The 25,788-nt window shown below is 44.0% G+C and overlaps 1 protein-coding gene across 3 annotated transcripts in view; it reads right to left on the bottom strand.

Moving 5' to 3' along the window:
- The window catches only part of LDLRAD3 (low density lipoprotein receptor class A domain containing 3), a 205,608-nt gene that overhangs the window by 99,530 nt on the left and 80,290 nt on the right, over positions 1-25,788 (bottom strand). For all 3 annotated transcript variants that reach the window (XM_019552263.1, XM_019552264.1, XM_019552265.1), the window contains exon 3: positions 414-539. In XM_019552263.1, coding sequence (XP_019407808.1) covers positions 414-539 — 126 coding nt within the window. The remainder of the gene's footprint in view (positions 1-413; positions 540-25,788) is intronic.

Genomic DNA, 25,788 nt, shown 5'->3' with positions numbered 1-25,788 from the left:
TGTAGTTATGGCTCACTTTTTTGCAAAAGCACTTTAGAAACAGAGAATAAACAGATTTTCTAAAAGCAGGACCTGTGGCCAAGATAAGTCGGTTCGTTTTTAAAAAAAGAGAGAGAGAGAGAGAGAGAGAGAGAGAGAGAGAGGGAGAAAGAAGCTCCTTTAAGAAGCACTGAAGTTTTCACTCCCTGCTGTGGCAGATTCCTTACTGTTATTAACACTATAAATATCTGCTTACTACCAAGGTGTCTTGTCATTTACAAAGCGAAAAGCACAAGACAAGCTGGGTAGTAAATAATAGGGAGCGTGCATCTGACTCAGGACTAGGGCTCAACAGCATTTCCTTCCTATGTTATATCGATTTGCTGAAAGAAAAAGAAGATGTTTCTCTGTTTCCAGACAGACTTGGCACTTACTGCAGTTTTCCTCATCGCTGCCATCTGGACAGTCCTCAAAGCCATTGCACTGGAAACGGCCAATGATGCAATGGATACCACTAGCACAGGGGAAGAATGTGGCCCCACATCTAGACTTGGCTTTTGCTGAAATACAAACAAAGACAGCAGCAATTAGGAAGGGTTTACAGGAGACCAAAACATTTCCATCACAAAAGGAGCTATTATTAGAGATGAGGCGAGCGCATCACCTGGTATTCAGGTTGTCAGTGCTCTCTCCATTGTAAGACTAGTTTTCCAGGCTTATGATGCTGCCAAACTGTTTGGCTGAGCTGAACGTTTCCATGCCTCAACCTGAATCTTTTGGTCACCCCAAATATGTTTTGCCCTGTTAAAAGGTTCTGGTGACCTTTTCTTTGGAGGATTCTAAAAGACCTAGGGTTTGACCATAGACTCGAAATTTAGCAGGAGGGCTGGACCATGCCCTTACAGCATCCAGGAGAATGCCCTCTGGTATCCCCTTGGAAATTCACATGAATTTCCCATCTTAGGGTGGAAAAAACCCACAATTAGTATACAAGATCACCAAAGCTCTTTACAGAAGGCAGTCATTACTATTTACCTATTACACAGGCAGAAAATGGAGACGCAAGGATAGAAGTAACTTGCACGCTCACCCAGCAGGCCAGATGCAGAGATGGGTGCATTGATAAGAGCTTTGCAGCCACAGCCCAAGGTTTTCCCTGAAAGTATGGTCTGTTACAGTCTGCAATGGGTCCAGGTACTTAAAATGAGAACCTAAATTGGGGGCTCCTTTCTCCTGCGTTCTTAAGAGAGGTGTAAGCAGGGCAACTGGCAGCTATGATGCATACAGCTGTGATGGCTGCAGGGTCCCCCTGCCGCTGTCCCTAAGACACAAAAGAAGAGCTGCTTGTCCCAATTTCCAATTCCTCCCACCCCTCCACTCCCTAATTATGTTACTGGTTTTTAATGCTCTTCCTGCCAGGCTCAAAAAGCCTAGTTGAAGAAGATACCTATTTTAAATGCAGCGGAAATAAGAGCTAGGCATAGGGTCATAGAATGGAAAGAAGAGCCTGGCAGTAGGCGAGGGAAACTGGGATTAGAAATTGGGGTGTGGAGGGAGAAAGCAACTTGCTACACAAAGAAAAGAGGAATCAGGGGAAGGGAGGAACATCCAGATTTAATGATGAGACTGTGAAGGAAGTCTGGGACACAAAAGCAATTGGTAAGACCATGTGGGAGGAGAAAGACAAGAGGCCGGAACAGCGGGAAAAGAAGAAAGATTAGCTGAGGTGCCGGGCAACTGGGTCCTGTGACTGACAGGGCAAAGAAACTGGGGATACTAGTGCACACTCCCATCCTGGACCTGGATGGGACCCCAAAGTTCCTTTGAAGTCAACACATCTACGTGAAAATCAACTAATGATTGTGTATGCTCAGTCCTTTTTCTAGTTCTGGTCCACATGGAAGATGACAACCTACTACTGCTACCAGTTGGTTTGCTTGGATGTGGTCAGTGGAGCAGCCCTAAAGGTTCCATGGCGCACATGGGTGCCACCATAGTGCCACTTATGACATTTCTGTTTTTTCAGTTTGCACTTACACACACAGACACACCCACATGCACATGAACATTAAGCTTATAAATTAAGCATTCAAAAATGCTAGAATTAACATTGTTAATTCAGCATCCATGCACATACACATTAGAAGTTACACTGGCAACTTTCTGAATTCTAACATTTTTACTTTTTAAGTATTTGACTTTATTAAATAAATATTAAGAAGACTGGAACCTTTTTGTCTGCAACAGGAAAACACAGACTGCACGAACTGTCTCCCTTTCTCCTCTGGTATTTGTCTTTTCTTGGATCATAAGTTCTTCATGACAGTGACTATGTCAGTTTAAGAGCACCAACACAGTAAATAATAAGGAATAAAAACAGGAGCATCAAAACACCCTGAGCAAACAAGATTTAAACACAGCTGCTCTATAATCTGGATCTTTGTGTTTGTTGCTTTGCAGCACAGCAAGGCCACTTTTATCAAGGCAAAAGCAAAGAAAGAACTCAGAGCCCCTCGCTGCAAAAACATAGGTCTCCATCACTTTTGTTCAATGCGAGAGGTCTGGATAAAGCGGCCACGGATAACCCATTCCCTGGAGCATGTCACAGGAATCCAATAGGGTAGCTGAACAACACATCTGTTCAAATTCCTTGATTCCCTTCTCTTAAGCTATTTAGGATTCGCCTGCAGCTATTATGTCCTTACACCTGTATCCCAGCATTCTGGTTCCTTTGGAAGAGTTCCTCCAAAGTACAGCCAGTCATCGATCTTACAGTGTTTGTAACAGTCCCCAAATCCAGATGCATGCTAGGTGCATCTCTGGGACACCCTCCCCAGGTACTTCCACACCTTTGTGGTGCCCTTCTGCCCCAAACCCATCTCTACTGACTGCTGCCTGAACACTAAGAATAAACTGAGATGTACCAGAAGCCAGCTTGTTGGCCTGATATGCTTCAGCCCTACCTGTCTGTCTCAGGCCACACCAGCCCTTAGTAGAGGAGATTCTGCCAACTAGTGACCAGTCAAGTTTTATGAAACTTTCTTTCCTTAGAATAGGCAAGCCTGTATGGTTAAAATCACTGGAATCACTGACAATAAGTGGGATATAAAAAGATAACCAAAATACTCCTGTATTATAAAACAGGAACAAGCATAAGAAATAAGTAACCGTATGCTGAGATACAGACAGAAGTATAATAATAAACAAACAAAAGAAAATATCAGAACACTAACCCAGTCTTGCTCTGCATCTTTAATCCAAGAATGCAGTCTCCACCAAGCTCATGAGCTGGGGGACTCCAGCATTTCCCTATATCCAGGAAAAATTGAAGACCCAACCATGCTCTCAAGGCAGGCTTAAGTATAGTTGCTTATGTAGCTATTCACATATATCGACTCTTTGATTCTCAGGAGGCCAGCTCTATACAAAGCTCTCTCTGCCCCCCCACCCCACCCTCCACTGAGGTGCATGTCTGCTAAAGTAACACCTTTCCTCATCTAATTAAGAGTAGAATATGTGCATTATTTAAGACAGAGAGACTACAAATCCTAAAGATGATTGCAGATAATTTCCCCCCATGGGAAGAAATCTCCTTCCCCCAAACAGTTTGACTAGCCATTGTCAGGTAATGCCTGGCTCCTATGCCTGAGAGCACATCCATGAAGGACAGGAGAAAACAACTCAAGACATATGCTAATTTCAAGGCATTACTGCTCCTCAAATACTTAGGCTTGGGGTTCTTCCTACAGGTCAAAGAAAAGCACAGTTTACTACTTGAAAGTCATTCTCACATTGTGTAATCGTGGCCCTACTATAGCACATAAGAAATACATTTTATATCCCATACCACAATACACGTGAACAGAAGGGCAATAAGGCTAAATGCACTGTGACATTACCTGTACACAGAGATTATGCATGCCATATCACCAAAACTTAAATCATGCAAGATACCCCACAAAGCCCGTAGGTTCATGGCAGTGCCCTTTCACAAAGCTGGCTTTTATGTGTGCATGTGTGGGTAGCTGAAAAAAAATCTCACATTTTTACAACACACAGATTTTGAGAAGGCCCCTTGAACTGGACTTCAAACAGTGCCAGAATGAGTCTACATGGCACAGACTGGCAAAGTTTAATGAGAGTATGATGAAGCAGCAGTATGGGAGAGATCAAAAGGAGGCACAGGGGATGGCAACAGAAACAGAAAAGTGATAGCCGTTAAGAAGGGTGATGGCTGCTTTGGCTCTGAGACTTCAGTACTAATTTGCAGGAGATTCTCTTTTGCAGAGCTGAAGCGAGTACAGATGCATTGACGCCTCTTTCCTATGTTGTTCAGCAGATACTGTAATATAAACTGTTTTAAGAGAAGTCACACAATCCCTCTTATTTGATTTAATACCCTTCAAAACAAAGTCTGCAGTTCCTCTCGCACTTTCTCTTCATCGTACAAGACAGTCTCAGTTCAGATTAGGAAGCATTAAATGAGATCTATCAGTGAATTACACATATCCACCAAACTACCATATTTTCTGAAGCGAATCCAAGGTCCACTCAGAAATAATGGGCCATTGCTTTGAAGAAAACAGGTAATAAATTATCCTGGAGTCACCACCACATTTAACACACACTAACTTTGGCAGTGGAAAAAAATCCTCCCAACTGCAAAATATTTGAAAGACTTCAGAACTCCTTCTACAGATAAAACTTGTAACCACAGAGCTTGTGGTATCATGGATTTTATCAATGTAATTGAATAGCTTTAAGGTCTGAGAAAAGTCCATACTCCTTTTTTATTTTTTAAACCACCCCAGCTACAGATTACAAAGACCACTGAAAGTACCACCACACCAGGCAGAATTTCTGATCTCTGCTGCTTCTCTTAAGGTAAGAGAAACCCATCTCTCTTACTTTAAGAACTTATTTGGGAAACACCTTGCTTCCTACCATACCTTCATTAGCCTGCAGGAAATGCAACTGACAAAACTACTGTAAAACATATTGTTGCCTGGCTTTAAAAGGACCAAATGGATTTCCTCTACCTGTAAGGGGTGGAAAGAAGAGTGCAAGCACTCTTGCAGAATTTACCTGGGAGTAAAATGTGTCAGTCTTCCCTTTGCAAAAGGGAGCAGGAGCAGGCTGGCACAAGGTCCAATGCCAACAAAAGAGGATGAAATTTTAGCAGTCCTACACAGATGACAAAGGAAGCCAAAGCCACAGAGCTGCTGCAACCATATGGAGCTAGATACCATGCAGGAATCCTATAATCAAAACTGAAAAACTAGATGACATTGTGAAATAGTTCTGGAGTGTCTTCCACTGCATACCTGGCAACAGAGTTACCTGTGGATGGGGATGTGGGGAAATACAGATCTCACAGACTGCCAAAAGCACTTTGAAACACCACTGAACCTGGGGCAGAACCAACCGAAGAGAAAAGGGGGCTCATGTAGACTTACTGGGTGCATCTACATGAGACAGTTTAATGTGCAGTAAACAAATCTAATGTGCATTCAAGTGTCACTGTCTACATGTGTGCAGCAATTACTGTGCAGTATATTAGCTTAATGCACCGTTTTCTAGTACCTGTAGATACAGGTACTGTAGATACCAGTACTAAACCACCCCAATCTTCATGTAGCAGAGAGAGCTGTCCCAGTTACTGGGCAGCTGCCTCCCAGCTATGTGGACATTGGGACTCCTCCTGATCTCCACATGGGTGCGAGAGTTGTCCCCTCCAACTCAGGACAAGCCCGATCTCCCCCCAGCTGGGGCTGCCCACCAATCCACGACAGCTCCTCCACCCCACCCTTCAGCCCTCCAGAGCTTGGGGCTAAACCCAAACACCCTCTGCCAGCCTGGGGCTGGCACCCGGGGGAGCCTGGAGCTCCAATTTGCTCCTGACGGGAGTGCATGTGTAGATGTGCACCAAGGAACACTTTAATGAACCTGAATGTTCTGCACAGAAAATTGAGGCATATTAACTGCATGTCTGCATGTGTAGACACGCCAAGCATTTTCGTTATGAGTAGCTGATTCTTTCATTTCAAGACTCTGCGCTATTTGTAACAGATTTAACAACAACAAAATATTTTAAAGTAACCAAAACAAACCTTCCAAAATATAACCTTTAGCAGAGGCCTCCGATACGTTTGGCTGAAACTTCTGCTAACTCAAAGCAGCATGGCTTGGCAGACTCACAGCACTTGTGGAATTTGCAGTCTATTTTAGATTGGACATCCTTTTTGGCCCTCTGGCACAACTGTACTTAAAGTGTGCTCATACACGAGCAGTGCGACTACTTTGATGTGCTGTAATTATAGCATGTAGGAGTGGACTCGATTAATCGAATCTGCTGGAGCATGGTAATTACTGTGCTCCAGCAGACTCCCGTGTGTTGTATCAGCATCCATGCATTTAAAAATGGCACCTGGGGGGCTTTAACTAAAGCTCACTTGACAAGCTTCATCTAAAGCTCATTGAATGAGCTTTATCTAAAGTGGCCCCACCACCATTTTTAAGTGTGGGGACACCAATACACAAGATGCTCCATGTGCTTTAATTAGATCAGTCCTTGAAATACAAACACCCAAAGCTTCTGAGCAGGTATTATTTGATCATTGCCCAAAAATTCATAGAAGAAAGGCAGCTTGTTCCTTTTACTACAGAAAGAGATCTTCTCATAGCAATGCAACAAGCTCCAAGACCTTTAGCACTATCCTGGAGGATACATCTTCCAGAACCTGATAAACCGAGCAGCTGTGATATATATAAAAAATTTTCAACCTTTTTTAATAAGTGTACTGCTTCGGTCTCAACGTTTCAGTTCGTGTACCCCTTCATATTTTTTTCTGTTCTTTTGGGGAGGACAGGGCAGATCAAAGCCCCCACAGTGAGGGAGTGAGCGGGGTTCAGGCAGGCGTTGCATAGGTGGAGGGAGAAAAAATTATTTGTGAGGGATGAGTGTGTATGTGCACACTCCCCCCAGCAGTTAAGTCTATGGAGGAAAGAGCAGGGGGAGGGGAAGGGGACATGGAGGAGGGCAGACTGAGGTCCCTCATGGTGAGGAAGAGAGCAGGGCATAGGCAGGAGCAGGGCTGGGGTGAGTGAGGCCCTGGCCGGGCTGGGTGGTGTGGCACCCCCAGCCCTCTGCCCACCACCCAGCCTGGCTGGGGCCCCACTCACCCCAGCCCCTACTCCTGCCCCACTCCCTCCCTCACCTGTTCCCCCTCCCCTCCGAGAGTGAGAGATGGAGTGGGGCTGGGGATGGAGCCCCCCACAGTGCAGGAAGGAATGGGGCAAGAACCATTAGACAGGTGGAGGCAGGGAGGCCCGAGGTGTGCTGTGTGGGGCCAGCAGTGCCTGAAGCTTCCCTCCTCTTCCCTCTCCCCCAGGTAAGAGGCAAACATGCCAGGGGAGACACCACCACTGCGCCCCAGGGACACTGTCCCCACCCACCTGCACGTACCCCTTATGACTTGTCTAAATACCCCTGGGAGTACATGTACCTCCGGATGACAACCCCTGACATAGATGATTACATGGTCAGGTGGGTGGCAAATTGGCTTAGGGGTCATGCCCAGGGAGTGGTGGTGGATGGGTCGGTATCAACCTGGAAAGATGTGGGCAGTGGAGTCCCATAGGGCTTGGTCCTTAGACCTGTGCTGTTCAATGTCTTCATCAGTGACTTGGATGACAGTGTGGAAAGCACTCTGTCCAAATTCTCAGATGATACCCAATTATGCGGTAAAGTTAACACACCAGAGGGTAGGGAATATATCCAGACAGATCTGGATAGTTTGGAAAAGTGGGCAGAACAGAATAGGATGCAGTTCAACAAGGACAAGTGCATGGTGCTGCATCTAGGAAGAAGGAATCACCAGCACACTTACAGACTAGGGGAGGACCTTCTCAGCAGTACAGCAGTGGAAAAGGACCTCAGAGTCTTTGCTGACACCAAGATGAACATGAGTTGTCAATGTGATAAATCAATCAGTAAAGCTAACCACACTTTATCATGCATTTGCAGGTGTATGACAAACAGGTCCAGGGAGGTGATACTTCCCTTCTATGCAAAATTGGTCAGGCCACAGGTGGAGTATTGCATCCAGTTTTGGGTGCCGCACTTCAAAAGGGATGTAGGCAAGCTCGAGAGGGTTCAGAGGAGGGCCGCTCATATGGTTAGGGGCCTGCAGGCAAAGCCCTACAAGGAGAGATTGAGGGCATTGGATCTCTTCAGCCTCCACAAGAGAAGGCTGAGAGGCGATCTTGTGGTTGCCTATAAATTTATGGGGGGGGGGGGAGGGCCCAGAAAGGAATAGGAGATGTTCTGTTTACTAGGGCACCCCTTGGAGTAACTAGGAACAATGGCCACAAATTGACAAAGACCAGATTTAGGTTAGATATCAGGAAGGTCTTCTTCACGGTAAGGGTTGCTAGAATCTGAAATGGGCTTCCAAGGGAGGTGGTGCTCTCCCCTACCTTGGGAGTCTTTAAGAGGAGGCTAGACATGCACCTGGCTGGGAGTCTTTCCTGTCCAGGGCAGGGGGTCAGACTCGATCTGCTGAAGTCCCTTCCAACCCAAACATCTATGAATCTATGAAGCATTACTGACAGTAGCAAGTTCAGCAGTTTACCAAATAAAGTCTATACTCACCTGCCCCTCCCTTTTCTCCAGCACACACCCATCATTGCTAAAGGTTTTCAGAAGTATCTCTTGATAATGATTTAAACCCCTGACTTTTTTAGGCAAACCTATCTGGGGGAAAAATCTGAGTTGACAGTTTGCCTTATATTTAAAGTGTTACAAGTAAACAATGGTTGTATATTAGGCTGCTTTGATGACCTTGGCTTTGGTATCCTTGAGAAGCTCCCTCCCTGCTCCACACATGCCAAAGGACTGACCAAAATAAAAAAAAAAAAACTCTCAAAAACAGAAGACACGCTTTGGAGCTGCTCAAGAGTCTCAAGTCCAAAGCCCAAGGGATTAGGGGATAAACAGACTGCATGCTAGAGAAAAGGCAAAGGGCCCAAAATGCACCGAGAAGTGCCCTGATACGTGGACACTCCACCCTCAAAGTGCCAGCATGTGTTGCAACAGTAGCACAAATTTGCACTAGACAGTAAGGAGAGCTGCTATGAATACATATACGGACACTTGGGCTGCAGCCCAGAGCATTCAACCTGTTGTACATTCCTTTGTAATAGAGGCTGTTGGTTATTAAGACACAATGGGCTTCTGTTTTTGTGAAAAATCTGATTTTCTTTGGTTTACATTACAGAGATAAGACAGTCCCAAATCAATATACATCTCATCAGATTCAGAGTTCAGAACAACTCATAACCTGGCCGTGTACTGCACACTCCCAGAACACCACTGTGCAGCAAACTATCCTGGCTAGGGCAAAGGGTCAGAGCATGCTCTTAAGGCCTCCTTCAGCTATTCAGAACCTCAGTAGACTCTGGTAATTGCTCATGTATCGGCTATCCTAAATTAGCAGTCTTCCAAGTTTCTCCCTCTAACGTGCTGGCAGAGTTTTCCCTTTGGCACTGCAAATACAACATGCTGCAAAAATAATAGAAATACTTGGCTGAACTGAGATCCAGCCTAGTTGTAAACCATCTCTACCAGCCCTTTAACCTGCCAAATTTATTTTCGGTGGTCATCCAGTACTTCCCTGAGGTTCCAGTCAAATCCTTCCTTTCTACTGTCTGGTATATGGTTTAATGAGCCAAGAAATCAAAAGGGCAAATGGGGGCAGCAAGAATTCCAGCTGGCATTGAAATACCTCCAATGTGAAGGTGCCAGTAGAGAAAGCGTCCCTGCATACAGTATTCCTAAGATATGAGCATCGTTAGCCGTCTCCGATCATCCAGTGTTAAGTGTCAGCAAAACTCCTTTTGTGGTCCATGCATGATAGTATCACCACAGGTTGCTTTGTTTGTGAACTCAACACCAACAGGAGGGATGGGTGGGAAAGAATCAAGACAGAAGTTCATTCATCACCTCACTATTGTTAGGAAACCTCATTTTAATGAAAGTATTTATCATTTTCTGCAGACCGGTCAGAATCACCGTTCTATGCAACGTAACAGCCTTGCACATCTGGATAACAGCTATCTGACACCATGCATTTTCCAAAACCAAATGGAGTGCCTACTGATCTAGCCCAACCCAAGGCTGCAAGCTTCCTGGGCATCTTTACACAGCTCCAGGGGTCGGGCACTTTAATTACAGCAGCTCCAAAAGCCGTTCTAATCAAAGCACCTGCAGCGTCTCATACATTTGGCGCCCTGCACTTCAAAATGGCAGCGGGGGCACTTTAACTAAAGCTTGTTCAACAAGCTTTAGTTAAAATGCCTCTGCTGCCATTTTGAAGCATGGGGATGCTGAATACACAAGGTGCCATGGGTGCTTATTAGCACAGGTTATCAGCACAGATGAATCAAGTCTGCTGCAACGTACTGTAATTATTGTAATTACAGCGAGTTGAAACATCATCCTCGCGTGTCTACACGTACTCTCTGAGCCCAATTATACCCATTCACCCCATTTTCCCCACAACCAAAACAGTTTTCATATTCATGCCACTGGACTGGTGCACTCAACAACTTAAGGAATGTGAAATTCCTTCACCTGTGGCTGACAGTCCCACACTAACATCAGAATCCAATCTCACCACTAACTGCTCATTTCACCAGCCCCCAAAAGCCTAACCCACTGTGTAAAGCTGGACAGCAAATAAGTACAGCCTCTGCCAACTTTCATTCACTGCCTTCCCTTCAAGCTGTCTCATTTTTAATGCTGCGTGATTAGTCACTGAGGTAGCTGTAGTTCCACAAATACTGAAGAGCCAGTCACCCTCTCTCTAACAGGCAATTCAGCTCATTCACCCACCCCTTACCCCTGACACCCAAATGGCAGGGGAATCGAAACCCAAGGAAGAATAGATAATAGAATGGAATGGAAACAGTGGTGGAAACTTAATTGCAAAATCACTGCATATCCCCAAGAGGATAGCTGATATCCCACAATGCACTACAATAACTTCTGAGAAAGTAGCGCGGCGCAAGAAAGCGATGCAGAGAACGCTGGGATGTCTACCGCAGTGCTGAACATCCTCTGCTGATACACTCTGTTTCTGGGAGAAAGTGCTGCAACAACAAGGGCAGACAAATGCAAACACATTCTAGTGACCCGGCAATGTCAGCAGCTGTATGCCAGCAGAAATTTTACTGGTAGAATTTTAGCATAGATGTAAGCTTGGCCAATTTACAAGCCTTTTGGGGAACCTGCAGTCTGCATCTGATTCACAGACTTAGATTGTAGCAGTTAAGAGATCCAATGACTCGACTCTGTTACAACTCCTAGTGCATGCACCCCCCCCCCCCCCCCCCCCCCACTGCCATACTAACAGAGCACAGGCAACCTTAATGCTGGCAAGTCTTAACTCCTGAGTGCTGCTCTTTGCAATTTTAACGCTGGTCTTTTGACAAGTTGTTAAGAAACGTAAGATACTAAGTCAATTTATACTGACAATGAGAAGAAAACAACAGGACCAGGGTTTTCATTCATTTAAGTCCAATTAAGAATCACATGAAACTATTCAGGAACCTAAAAGAAAAAAGAGGCAAAAACCTTTTTAAATTCTTAGAATCTCAAATGCCTACGGTAAGCAAGTGGGTGGGATTTAGAAACGTTCACTTTTAGGTTGGAGGTTTAGATACTGGCAGTAGCAAATTGCTACCATTTGATGATTATGGTGTTTGCCTCAGTCCACTTCCACAAGTGTCCATATCACTAAAATCCTGCTTCAGTCAGGTATCTAAGTAGATGGCTATGACCCATGGAGAGTAAAACAGTTTACCCGAGTAGCAGCCCACCTGATTTCCATGCTTATCCCAAGTACAATTACCTCCATTCAATAAGCAGAAATTTCCAGTATACCTATGTATGGTGGAAATTAATATTCTCCCTTGTCCAGCTACATTTGGTATGGAGAAATCTCAGAAGTAACACAAGTCTTAATTTGTACCTACATCAGCTAAGCCTGAATAGATAGATTGGAGCATTTGAAAAGGAGCACCAGAGAAAAGAACCAGTGAACTTTGCATTTCAGAACCTTACACTGGCCACCGTTATCCACTAGGAATAGTTCCCTAAAATCACTGCCCAGTTCTCAAAACTACATCATAAAATGGCTGGTCAACTGAGTTTAGAAATAGTTACTGGCTACAGCATAATAACTGATCTCTAACGTGAAACCTCACACTGATTCACTGGTTAATACTGAACTTCACAAGGTCTGTGCACCCCACTAGTCCTGAGACCTATTTTGGCAGTTTCCTGCTGCCCTTTTGCACAGGGCATGAATTTACACCCTAAAAGCAAACTTGCTCTTTGTTTTTAACTTTTTTTTTGGTCTACTTTAAAAATAGCAATTTCCCTTAAAATTGGGTTGTTTATTTCAATGTAGAAATGACAGCTCACAGGCAGTGTTCTGCAGCATTGATTAACAGAAAAACATATTACTAGCTTTAGGGCACAAAAAGAGTGAAACTCATAATGCATTATTTTCCAAAAGTTTAATCTATTTCATTATATTTTTCAGCATACAGAAGAACAGTATCTACAGTGTGAAGTGAGGCAGACATACAGCATACACTGTGTACAAACATAATTATATATACTTGGATAAACAGAAATTATGAAACCCCGCAGCTTGGTTATAGGGTCCCAAAACATGATTGAAACTGGAGAGTAATAAAGCAGAACCTCTTTCTCAGATGCACAGATGCTTTGTATTGCATAATTAATGCTGCAATTGATTAGCCAAGAGATCTGTTAGCCAAGCTAATTATCAGCAGGGGAGGTGCAGAAGATGAAGTAAAGAACAAAGGCTAAGAACAGAAGGACTGGCTCAGGATCTTCCAAGACAATCCCAACACTGTTCAAAAATAAATACAAAAAAAAACATTGCTGGGAAATCAAAGAGAAAAGCTTTTGAGAAGCTAGAGCCACATGCTAGGAAGCCTTTGGACCAGGAGGATCCCAAACGGAAGATTTTTAAATTCCATGTACTAAATGGTTTGTCTTATTGTAACCAATGCACTAAATCTGACAAAGGGAACTCCAGGGAGGAAAACTCACTGGCTGGCTCTCCATTCCTGAATCAGTTGGTCCATGCCTCCAGCATTTCACTCTTTGTTCTGCCCCACCTTAGTGCATCCCATGAAGATACTGGACAGTAAAGAATAGCTACCTCACAGCACACCCATTAGAACAAACAGATATCTTTGTACTCCTCCCACCCTAAATCTCTTAAAAAAAGAGACATCTTCATAATTTCTCAGATATTTTCCATTAGGAAACAAAGAAAAACTTTACTGATGATGCAGCTGTGTTTCAAAACACCAGTTAAGAAGCAGACATGTCAAGACTCCCTGCAGCTGGAAATAAGCTATACATACTGCCTCAAAACTCCCTCCCTCCTTTCCCCACAATTTCAATAGCAATCATGCAAAATAGGTCTATGCGGCTTTATGCTCACAGGTCTCAATCCAACAATAATGATGATGTATTTGACTAATCAAACTTTGATATCTTCCATGCAAGAGCCCCAACTCTCTAAACTAATTGTGTATCATGTGCAGATGCTGCATTATGCTTCTGCCACTAATATTTTCTTAACCTCTTCTCTGCCAGTCCCCTCCCTAACTCCAAGTACTCTGTTACACCAGAGTTTTTTTGGCTATTCAGACATTCCAGGAAAATGGCCAAAGCACCACGATGCCCCTCTGTCATGCAAGACTGTGCTGAAGGCTCAAATAGCTTGATACAATGGAGGTATAAAGCATTAACAAAGCGACTGCTTTATGAAAGAGTTAAGAATAGTTTCCTTCTTCCCCAATCATAGCCCCACTCCTGAGTGAAGAGCTTAGCATCAATATAAGGACTCTGCTTTATGAAGTTATGCTCCATAAGAAAAATGGCAATGAGCTGCACCACCTTTCACCTCTGGATAGCTGATGCAAATCCGTATCAGCTCAGCTGTGACAGAAAGTTATTCCCAGCTATTTAATTGCTTTTCAGGAGGCCCTTTTTAAAAAGAGTTTTGTAGTTTCAGTTCTTAGTGGACCAGCAAATCCCACTGCCATCAGCAGTCAACACACTATGTGGGCATGGGAGAGCATGACCTGCTGGCTTAAGGGTGGATCCCCTTAGGGGTAGGGTAGAAGCGTGCTGGTCCAGTACTGAGTAGGTTTCACTGTCTCTGCTAGGCATGTCTCATGGTAAATAAGACTAAAGCTGGCACCATTCCCCAGTATTAATTCAAGGTCATTAACACTATGCATTTTCACACACAGTAGAAATGCAGTTTTTGAACCTCAGCTAGTCTGTGTCCAAAATATGGCTGTCTTCCCATATCCTGCACAGCATTTATTGCATTGAAAAATTCCCCGTGATTATCTGATTTCATTCTCATGCAAGAAACCAGGGTAACCTTTCCAATTGATTACTTAAAGCTGTGTGTACCTACCTATACATCACTAGAGAAATGCAACAGAAATAGGAAATGGGAAACCTGAAATAGAAAACTATTCTAATGAGTACCATTTTTCTCCTAGCAAATAATTAAAAGATTCAACAATTAAATTAAGCTAGTGGGAATAAATTAGAGACTGCCCCCGCCATAGAGAGAACTAATCACTTCCTTTGAAAGAGGGAAAAAAGGGCAAACAGCTTTATAGTTAGGGTGCTAAACGGATGGTAGCCCTTGCTTGCTCTTAGGCAAGTAGTAAGTTTTTGAAATAGCCCAGGGTTTTGTTTAAGTCTAGCAACCTCTCACAGTTGTTACAAAGCTGATGAGACACAAGACAGAACTGTCTTGGATTTGAACAATACATTTGGTGAAAAGGAGTCTTATTTTCTTTTCTATCTTAGATTTAACAAGTCCAAAACAGTAATGCCCTATACAATACTAATTACAATGCCCAAGGTACCCAAGGAGGCTTAAAGATGTAATTTTCAGATCACTGAAAGAATGGTTTCCCTTGAGAAGAACACAGGTTTAGAAACCTACTCAACATTTATAACAGTGTTTAAATAAATTATGATAGGGGCATAACCAAAATCAGACACTAAACTACTGTAAATTCAGAATAATTTCACTAACCTCCATGCAGTCATTTTAGATCGACTCATTCAGTGGAATCTAGCCCTACAAGAATGCAATAATAGATGCAAATTCTGGTCACTGGATAATTGTATACTGGTTTATTCAGTTTGTCACCCTGCTTCAACCCACTAGTTAAAGAAGGAAACAGAAGATTTCTTGGTATTTGTTTCTTACTTTGCCACTGACATTGTTCAATCTCTGGCAATTCTGCCTCAGTTTGGCTCTTTAAACCTGGGAGAGTTTCACCTCTACTGACGTCATAAAAGGATAACATGAGAATTAAATTAGCATGTACAAAGTACTTGCAAGGCTGTAAATTCAACTTACAATAGTAGTTGTTCTTCTTATTTGTAGCCATGCTTCAAACTAAAGAAAACCCTGAGCATAGTCACCTCATCATAAAAGTTATCATAAATGTGTCAGCTGTTCAGCTGACCAAGTGCAAATGAAGATCAGAGTTGATTCTAGTCCAAAGGATGGCTTAAGGACTCAGAAAAAGGGACAAACAGAAAAAAAATCGGTTGGCTTGGAGCCCCTTCCGAATTAATTTGAGTTCTTGTTCTATTCATTGTTTAATGTTTTACTTTGCATAAGAAATCTGACACTTGGCACTTGGAAACAGCCCTGTTTAGGAATTCTGCTAAAAATTCCACCTCCAAAGCCCGTGCTGGCCTGGAGACACATTAAGAGCAACTGCTTCCTACTGGAAAGAAGAATTTCACCCTTGGCCTAGGAGGCCACTCTGCCAGGCACCATGATTGTTCCTTACCAGCTCAATGCCTGCTCTGCTTCCAGTGTAAACCCAAATGGTATTTTAGGCTCCTATGCCTCTCACCTATGCTTGGCTATTCAAGATTAGTCTCCAAAAGCAGTAACAGGCACAGACTCAAAGGCAGTCAACAAGAAAAGACCAGAAATACACTGCCCTTCATATCTGGTGACTTCTGCAATGCAGACTGGGTTCAGAGGGACATTTTGTGGATCGATGGCTTTAATTGAAGCATCCAGAAAATGAAATTTCACATGAGCAAGGCAATTACACCAGTGAAATAGTAACGACTTAAAAAGCACGGTTGGTTTTGTGCTGAAGGCACATAGCTAATACTTGGGAGGTCAGTAGTCTATTCTTGGTTCTGCCACAAACTTACTCTCAGGCATTAGCAAATTAACTACAAATCTTTATGTCTCAGTTTCCCTAACTGAAAATGGGAACAAATTAACCTCTCTCATAGGGATGTTTTTAAGGATGCAGGAATTGGTATTTATAAAGTACTTTAAGATCTTCAGACAGATGAAGACACTGCCACGATGAATAAATACTATTGAAAACATTTATGCAAACTGATCCACTGGGAGATACAGAATTTAACTATCTCTATCAAACCCAGCTGACACTTGGATTGAACCAAACAGAAAAACCCTGCTTCAAATCATATCTCCCAGCCAGAATTTCAGCTAACAGCTTCTCAGTGGGATAGAAAGAAAGGAGCAGGGTGATGAAGCTTCCTGTTCTTTCCACCCTTAAATAACATTCCTCTGTGGCACAACTCTTCCCTCTCCAATCTGCAGCCAATTTCTTTATGGAGCAGAAAGATGCAGACACTTTCCCAGAGAAAAAGAATCCCACAGATACAGGCTCACCTTGTATGAAAAAAAAAGCCTGCCACTCCTTGAGTTAAGTTTGGCAACCACTGATCCTTCCAAATTATGGTGTGTACATGAGAGGTCACCCTAGTCATTTGATGTATAGGCCTAGGCAGGAGGTTTTTTGGCAGACTTTCCATCCTTAGACCACTGAGACAAAATCCAAAGGCCAGGCTGGGTCCAGACACTTAATACCTAAATGGCTGTATTTGTATAAGTACCTGGGAATTGAACCTGGGTCTCCTGTGTAGCAGTCAAGAATTCTGCCACTGAACCACAGGAGACTCACTCACTAATCACAGCTCATTTTCCAGAACCCAAAGAAATGGATCTGTTAAGCTTGCTTCCTCCAACTACCTGCTTAAGAAGCCTTTTCTGAGTAGTTCTGGGCTTCATTCTCCAGAAGCACTCCCTGCTGCTCCTTTCCCAGAAAGCAATACAAATACGATTACTCTGCTAGCTTACTCCCACTTCTTTTGAAGTCAGCAGTGGTTCTGCCGCAAATTACAGTGAAAGATCTTAGTTGCTCCTACAGTCAGAGTTACCATATGCCTCTTTGACCCTTACCACGTTTCCTCTGTTAGAAGCCCCTTTGTTTTATCAAGGGCAATTGAAATGGATTTTCAGACCAAGCTCCCTAATCAACCACTTGAGATTTATTTTTGTTCAATAGGTACATTATGTTGGTGCCTGTGGTACACAGAACAAGGAGGCTGGGTTGCATAGTCTCTGTTCTATAAAGTCAGGCACAATTCTGGCCCTCCTGAAAAATCAGATATACAAAAGCCAAAAGATTTACTAGGCTAGTAACAAAGGCCCCTTAGTATCTAAACACTCGTACACAGAGCCTGTGCTCTGAAGGAAGCATTGTGGACATGCCTATACGTGCATTAATGTGCTTTAGTTAACGTGCATTGCATTTAGTATCTATGGGCATTTTTACATGCGTTGCTGACATAGCACCAAGCACTTTTAATTGGTGAGCCGTGCTAATTAAAAGCTAATTAAAAGTGCCTGTGCGTCACACGCAGTGGCACAGTGTGCCTCCGCACTGAGAAATGGCGGCAGTGCACTTTGAATTAAAGCACATCAAATGTGTTTTAGTTCAAAGCGTACTGCTGCCATTTTCTCAGTGTGGAAGCATGCTGCGCCACTAAAACATTTGACACGCAAGGCTGTCACAGCACATCAATTTATGTGCTCCAACAGATTCTATTAATTGAGTCTGCTCCAACGCACTGGATTTCCTGTTCCAACATGCTGGCTTCTTGCATGCGTGTAAGCACAGTTTATTGTGAGATGCTAGGAAAATGCGCATTAACTTGTCTTAATGCATATTAACTAAATAACATGGTTTCTTAGTGACACTTTAATGCACATTCAAATAGGCTAGTGTGCACTAAAGCACATGTGTAGATGTACCCTGTAAGCCCAACACCACCAGCAGGGCACAAATGATGGCCTGGCAACAAGGGTTGCACTGGATACCCCTTTCCAACTTATGGAACCAACTTCAGATTTTCTTCAAAGCAACAGATATAAACTGCTCCCAACAGGTTTTTGAAATATGTGGGCACTTACCATTCAACATGCGTTGCTTTAGTGCACCATCCACAGGATGGCGAGAGGGTGAGAGAAGAGATGGTAGGGAAGGGGAATTACCAATGCTGATTCCTTCCAGTAGAGGACACTACAGACCAGTGGCAGGAGTGACACAAAATTAGCCCCAAACCCTCCCAAAGTGCCATTCCAATCTCCTTCTCCTACCCAATCTGCTGCTTCACTTTCTGCTTCCTTTCCCATGCTGCTTTCCCAATGTGCTGCTTTGTTTTCTGCTTCAAGTTGTATCAGCCACCGTGCCATTCCTAATCTCCTAGGCGCCACACAGAGAGTTATGCCACAGGTTGCCTACCCCTGCTATAGGCAATTCATGGCAACTACAGAAAATTAATGTCAGTCATTAGTCCTGTGACACACTGGTGGTGAAGGAACAATGTGTCACTTTGCTCTTAAGTCTAATGTCAGTATAGCTTTCATACGAAAAAGATCAAAGGGGAATTTGAAAGCAGCCTTTAACTACCTGAAGGGAGGTTCCAAAGAGGATGGAGCTAGTCTGTTCTAAGGGGTGGCAGATGACAGAACAAGGAGCAATGGTCTCAAGTTGCAGCACGGGAGTTTTAGGTTGGATATTAGGAAAAACTCTCTCACCAGGATGGTGGTGAAGGACCTGAACGGGCTGCCTAGTGAAGTGGTGGAATCTCCATCCTTGGAAATTTTTAAGGTCTGGTTGAAATGAGCTAGTTGAGGATGGTCCTGCTTTGAGCCAGGGGCTAACCTAAATGACCTCCTGAAGTCCCTTCTGACCCTAAGTTTCTATGATTCTACAAAGCAGCTACATTCCTACTAATATCCTGGCATCAATCAGGATGAAATAAATTGGATCCCTATGTGTGTACAGAAATAGGAATCCAAGCCACTGATATCTGGGGAAAAAAAATCTATGCATTTTTAGTTGAAGTTACACCTGTTTATTAACTAGGATTTCATAGATTTCACAGACATTAAGGCTGGAAGAGACCTTGGAAGATGGAGTCCAGCCCCCTGCCCCAGGGGCAGGAAGTCAGCAGGGGTCATGGGATCCCGGCAAGATAAACATCTAATTTACTCATGAAGGTGTTCAATGTAGGTGCTTGAACTACCTCTCATGGCAGGTTATTCCAGACCTTGGGGGCTCGGACAATAAAGAAATTCTTCCTTATGTCCAGCCTGAAACGGTCTTGCAGTAGTTTATAACCGTTCAACCTCGTCATCACTTGGGGTGCTCTGTTGAACAAACGTTCCCCCAGATCCTGGTGGTCACCCCTGCTAAATTTATAGTGGCCATCAGATCACCCCTGAGCCTACGCTTTTCCAGGCTAAAGAGCCCTATGGCTCTCAGCCTGTCGTCATAAGGTCTATTCTCCTGACCTCTGATCACGCACATGGCTCTTCTCTGGACTCTCTCAAGATTCTCCACATCCTTTTTGAATTGTGGGGCCCAAAACTGGATGCAGTACTCCAGCTGTGGCCTCACCGAGGCCGAGTACAGGCGGAGAATGACGTCCCAGGATTTGCTTGAGAAGCATCTATGGTTGCAAGCCAGCATTTTGGTCTCTTTAGTAGCTGCAGCATCGCATTGCAGGCTTATGTTCATCTTATGGTCAATGATGACCCCCAAGTCTCTTTCTTCCATAGTGCTAGCCAGCGTAGCACTGCCAAGCTTATAAGGATGCTGCAGGTTTTTCCACCCAATGTGGAGAACTTTGCATTTTTCAGTGTTAAACACCATCAGGTTCTTGTCTGCCCATTTGCTGAGCCTGTGCAGGTCAGCTTGGATAGCCCTCCTGTCTTCAGGTGTGGATGCTTTGCCCCAAAGTTTGGTGTCATCGGCGACCTTGGCCAGTCCACTTCTGACATCAATGTCCACACCATTAATGAAGATACTGAACAACATGCGTCCAAGGACAGAGCCTTGGGGGACCCCACTGGTCACAGGACACCATGACGATCGACTTCTGTCAATTACTACTCTCTGGGTCCGACCACAGAGCCAATTCCCCAGCCAGCAGATCGTGGTGGACCCAAGGCCACAACTAGCCAGTTTCGCCAAGAGGTGATCATGGGATACCAGATCAAAGGCTTTTTTGAAGTCAAGATATATGACATCAATCTCTTCTCCCTTGTCCAGGTGATAGGTCACCTGGTCGTAGAAGGAAATGAGATTGGTCAAGCAAGACCTACCCACAACAAACCCGTGCTGGCTATCCCTCAGGATGTTGCCATCAGCCAGTCTGTTACGAATAGCATCTTTAATAAACTTTTTAAAGATCTTCCCCTGGAAAGAAGTTAGGCTTATGGGCCTATAGTTAGCTGCATCCACCTACCTCCCTTTCCTGAAGATAGGCACCACATTGGCCTTCTTCCAGTCTTCGGGCACTACACCAGAGTACCACGAGTTGTCAAAGATCCGTGCCAGAGCCTGGGCTATGAAGCTCGCCAGCTCCTTGAGTACCCTTGGGTATAGATTGTCAGGGCCAGCTGACTTGAAGGTATCCAACCTCTCAAGATGTTCCTTTACGAGGTCAGCATTGATGGAGGGCAGGAGATCTCCTTCACGTGGACCTCCCTGTCCTGTAGCGGGCATGGGTGTCCCATGGCACTGATGAAAGACTGACACAAAGTACCCATTTAATAGGTTGGCTTTTTCCTGGGCGTCAGTTGTCCCATCTGGTTCAGCAGGGGTCCGATGTTGTCCTTGCTTTTCCTCCAGCTCCCCACATATCTGAAAAAGGACTTTTTATTGTCCTTGATGCTCGAAGCTAGTTGGAGTTCAGTTACAGCCTTGGCTTTCCTGGTTTGCTCCCTACAGATCCGGACCAGTGCAGAATAATTCTCCTTGGAGGTGAATCCCATCCTCCATCCTTTGTAGACCTTTCTTTTTAGCCTCAGGAGGTCTGCTAGATATCTGGAGAGCCAGGGGAGGCTGCTGTGCCCTCTTGCTGCCTTTCCTCCAAGATAAAATAGACTTAGCTTGTGCATTGAGGATTGCTCCCTTGAGGAGCGACCACTCTTCCTGGACCCCCCTCCCCTGGAGACATGGTCCCTTAGGGCCTCAATGACAAGCCTCCTGAGCTTGTCAAAGTCAGCTTTCTTGAAGTCAAGGACTTCAGTGTTGCTGACTGACTTGCCAGCTTTATGGTGGATGGTGAAGGTGATCAGCTCGTGGTCACTGTCATCCACCTTCCCATCAATCACTGGGTTGCCGATTAGGTCATCCCCAGTAGCCAGCACCAGGTCGAGCAAAGCTTTACCTCTCATTGGCCTATAGACTTCTTGAGACAGGTAGAGGTCATCCACACACCATAGGAAGCTTTGTGACCACTTGGATTTTGCTGAGTGATCCTCCCACGAGATGTCTGGGTACTTGAAATCACCCATGACAAGCATGGTCCTGGAGCATGCAGTCTCAGTCAATTCCTGGGTTAACTCCTGGTCAAGCTCCTGACATTGGATGGGAGGTCTGTGGTAGACTCCCACTGTTGTGTCCCCTGTGCCACGTTCCTCATGGATTTTAACCCAGAAGGTCTTCAGCTGTCCACCCTGGTTACCAACATCAGCTTGCAGGGACGAGTAGCTTTCCTTAACATAGAGAGCTACACCCCCGCCCTTTTTATCTACTCGATCCCTCCTGTACAATGTATAGCCATCTGTACCTGTGGTCCAGTCATGGGTGGAGTCCTACCAGGTGTGTGTTATCCCTATGACATCGTAATTATTTGTGTTAAGCATGCAAGAGTCCAGAGATCAGCCTAGCCAAAGACATCACTGGCAAATCTCCATGGACACTGCTAGTTTGCAATGCAATTGAGCAGCGAATAGGTGTCTTCCTCTCCATACAAGGCAGTACGGCCCAGAAAATGGCTCCAAGCATGCAGCGCTCTAAATTAATCCCATTGGCCTGAATACATATACACACCAACAATCTGAGATTCTGGAGACTGATGTTAACTAGAAAAGAGTAACTGATGCTCCAAGAAACTTCTTTACCACTGATGCATTAAATTACATACTGTCGGTAATCTTTACAGATGCAAAGGATTAGCCTGACTTGAGTTCTTGGCCTGCTGCTCTACTTCAAGGAAGATCTCAGATGGTTTAAACCACTCCTGGGGTTTACTGTTACCACCACAGAATTGGGTAGACATTTCTTATTAACAGAATGCTGCATCTCATTCTTCCAGTGCATTGAGCTCTGCATGTCTATCCTAAAGCCTGGTATTTAAAGGATAGCAGCCTGAGGTATTCTGTGCCCTTTGTTCTTGTACATGAAAGCCATTCATTAGCCTCTGACTCTGCAGAGCAGAGCAAATCCAAGCAAAATAACTTCAACCATAATAATTGTACTGTGGTAATAAGCAGTCATTAATTAGCTTACAGAGATTCCAAAATTTGCCATCCCAAACAAAGCTAATTATTTTTTGAAGTGGCTGGTTAAACTGGCTATTTATTCTTGACTGCTTTTACAAGTCTAAGGGAGGCAAAAAGACTAATATTTGCCCTACTTCTAAATCCCAAAGTGTCACCAGGACAGGCAAAATAAGGAGGATGCATGGAATGGCACTTCAAGTTGTTTAGTAATGATGGCTTTGCTGCTATCATTTTATTCTATGACGTTAATGAGTGAGAATGCAGAAAATGAAGCAAGAGACAGCTCTTGACGGGATTCCAGATTGTTATCGTGTTGCATGGTGGATTTATGGCAGCAGTTCCCACCAGTGGATGGGGTCACAGGGGTGGGGGGCTGTGGGTTGGGAGTGAGAGGCCATGCTGAGGAAGTGGGGCCATAAAAGGGGTCATGCTGACGAAAAAAAGGTTTGGGAGCCACTAACTTGTGGCTTGATTCTGATCTCACAGATTCAATCCTGTTGATTCAACACAGTAACTCCAGACATACACTTGTGTGCAGGAGATCAGAAGTATGCCCAAAGGCTCCACCGCCAATTAATCTATACACCAGTGGCGAGCCCAGTGCAGGGGCAGGGGAGAGAGTAGCTGGATTAGGTATTTATGCCTACGCCTCCTACAGCTGTTTAGTTGCTGTGCTAATTAGGTAAAATTAATAATATCCCAGGTTGCCAGCCACCTTCTCTGTTTGCTCCTGTCTGGAGGTCTATCTAGGCATGGCAGCTACTACAAATCTTCCTGCCCCAGGTAGACCCTCCCGGGGTCTGTGCAGCTGCTTTGCTGAAGAAAGCAGCCACAGAGCAACCACAAAATGGATCCCAACTCCTTTTTATGAAGCCTAAAGAGTAACTTCTTCTAAATTCCTCATGGCTTAATAAAGAAGTTTCTTCATGAACTATTATTCAATAGTTTCTGTATGTCAGTGCTTGCTTCTGAAGTATCAGTTTTGAAATGAAAACAGATCCTGTCTTTGTTCTGTGAGAGTTTCAATTTTCTAACTGAAAGGTTTTAGAGCACACAAAAAGATCTGTCACGTAATTCAGGAGACCTAGTCTGTTAATTGCAGAGTGTGGGTTTCATCTGGTATGTTTTTTAATTCCCTTCATAACTCATCCAGCCCTGTATATAATTGTTGTTGTGAACATTTTCTGTGGGATCTATTTTCCCTGATTGTACGAAGCAGTTAAAACCTGTTGCAAGTGAACACCAGAGGGAGCAGTAAACATTTGTCTGGTCGGTGGTTCTTTAAATTAGAGGTAGTACAAAAATGTACAGGAAACCTTGGGGATACTTAAAAGTGGTTAGTGCAGGCTGTATTTTCACACAGTAATATAATCGCTCATCCAGTCCAATCCCCTGCCAATACAGAATTGCCAAAGAGCAGGTGTGCGTGTGTGATGTGGCTTTGCATTTGTTCCCCCCCAACTCTTCACCCATTCCCTCAATCCTCCACATTTCACAGGACTGCTGTGAGGAGGTTTATAAGTGTTCAGAAACTACCAAGCATTATAACTATATTAAGTATACACAGAAAAGCAAATTACATTAAGCTGCTGAAAACGTACCCAACAGACAAGTTACAGAAATAAGTGTACAAAACACTAGGAGGAAATATGAAAAAAAAAACCTAGGGTTTATTTCCCATTTCTGCTTAGGTCACCCAATGTTTCTGAAGCATGATCTGGGTCACAAAAAATGACTAAAAAGAACACCTTTGTAGTGAACACTAGAGCTCAGTAGGAAATCAAATGCATGTTCCACAAAAATGCTTGGGTTCTGGGAACTGAATTCACACATGCCTCTTTCCCCACCCCCCCGAATCCTGCTGTATTTCATCCTGAACACTAAACTTAATGGGATTTTTGGATCCTGGAAGTTCCCAGGCTGGCAATCTCAGGACTTTCCAGTTGTCTTCACAGAACCATGAAATCCATAGAGCATTAACCAGAGCCAGAGCTTTCAGGGCTGCCTGGGTCCTGGTTCATATGATCTGGAAGCTACAAAACACCACCCCTGCCACCTGGCCATCCTGGTTCAGGCACCTTTCCAGCCTACAGCCTCTAGATGAGCTTTTCCAACATGACATGTATTAAGGTAGCTGGTCACTGTGCGTCACTGCCAATTCACAGGAACAGAACTGAACATACACAGGACTTGGCATAAAAGAAATGACTCTCAAAAGAAGGATGAAAGAGAAACTGGAGTTCCCAAGTATTTGGTACATCTCTAATTTTGGCTCCTGTCATGCCAGGCAGTTAGCTTAGATGATGTGCCATGCTCTGAATCGGCACCATCTGCTGCTCGTTAGCTGACAGAAAAGCAGCAACATGCCATTTCCCCACTAGCTGGGGGATGTTGCTCATTAGCTGACAAAAGCCGTTTTCAGTGCTCACATTTTATTAGATGATTATAGAAAGAACAAAATTATATACGAAAGAGCAAAAAGCAAAAAAGAACAGGAAACGCAAATTAAAAAGATAACGATAACGGCAATGAGAGCACCTTGCTTCCATTGGAGAACCCCTGACATCAATGGAGCCTACATTTGACCTGAAAAGAATGTCTCCACTGACACGAATTCAACATTAGATGCCTTCATTCTTTCTAAAAATATCCTGGAATAAGCGAGTATTTTCCAGCCTCCTCTGCAAATCCTCATTCCTGCACTCCATTCTCCCCACCACCACCTAAACGCACATGCATACTTTCTGATTTGGAGCACAAGAGAACCAACAGTGCTCTGATTACGTGCAGAAAAAGATGGGAGACAGCACACAGCTAATGATACACAAACATACATGCTCAGGCTCTTTGGGAAGTTCAGAGACAGTGGCCCGAAGCCCCCAGACAGCACATTTTGGCTATTAAGATTTTGTACTTTTTAAATAACCTCCACTATATTACAAAGACTACATATATCTGACAACAGGAGTATTGCCAACCCCACCATGTCAAAAATCAAGACAAACTATTAAAAACAAAAAAA

The sequence above is a fragment of the Crocodylus porosus genome, unplaced genomic scaffold, assembly GCF_001723895.1.
Source record: "Crocodylus porosus isolate Cpor-Errol unplaced genomic scaffold, CroPor_comp1, whole genome shotgun sequence".
In the NCBI taxonomy this organism is placed as follows: Eukaryota; Metazoa; Chordata; order Crocodylia; family Crocodylidae; genus Crocodylus; species Crocodylus porosus.
Note: the sequence above shows the minus strand (reverse complement) of the source record. Positions and strands in the feature narration are given on the sequence as shown.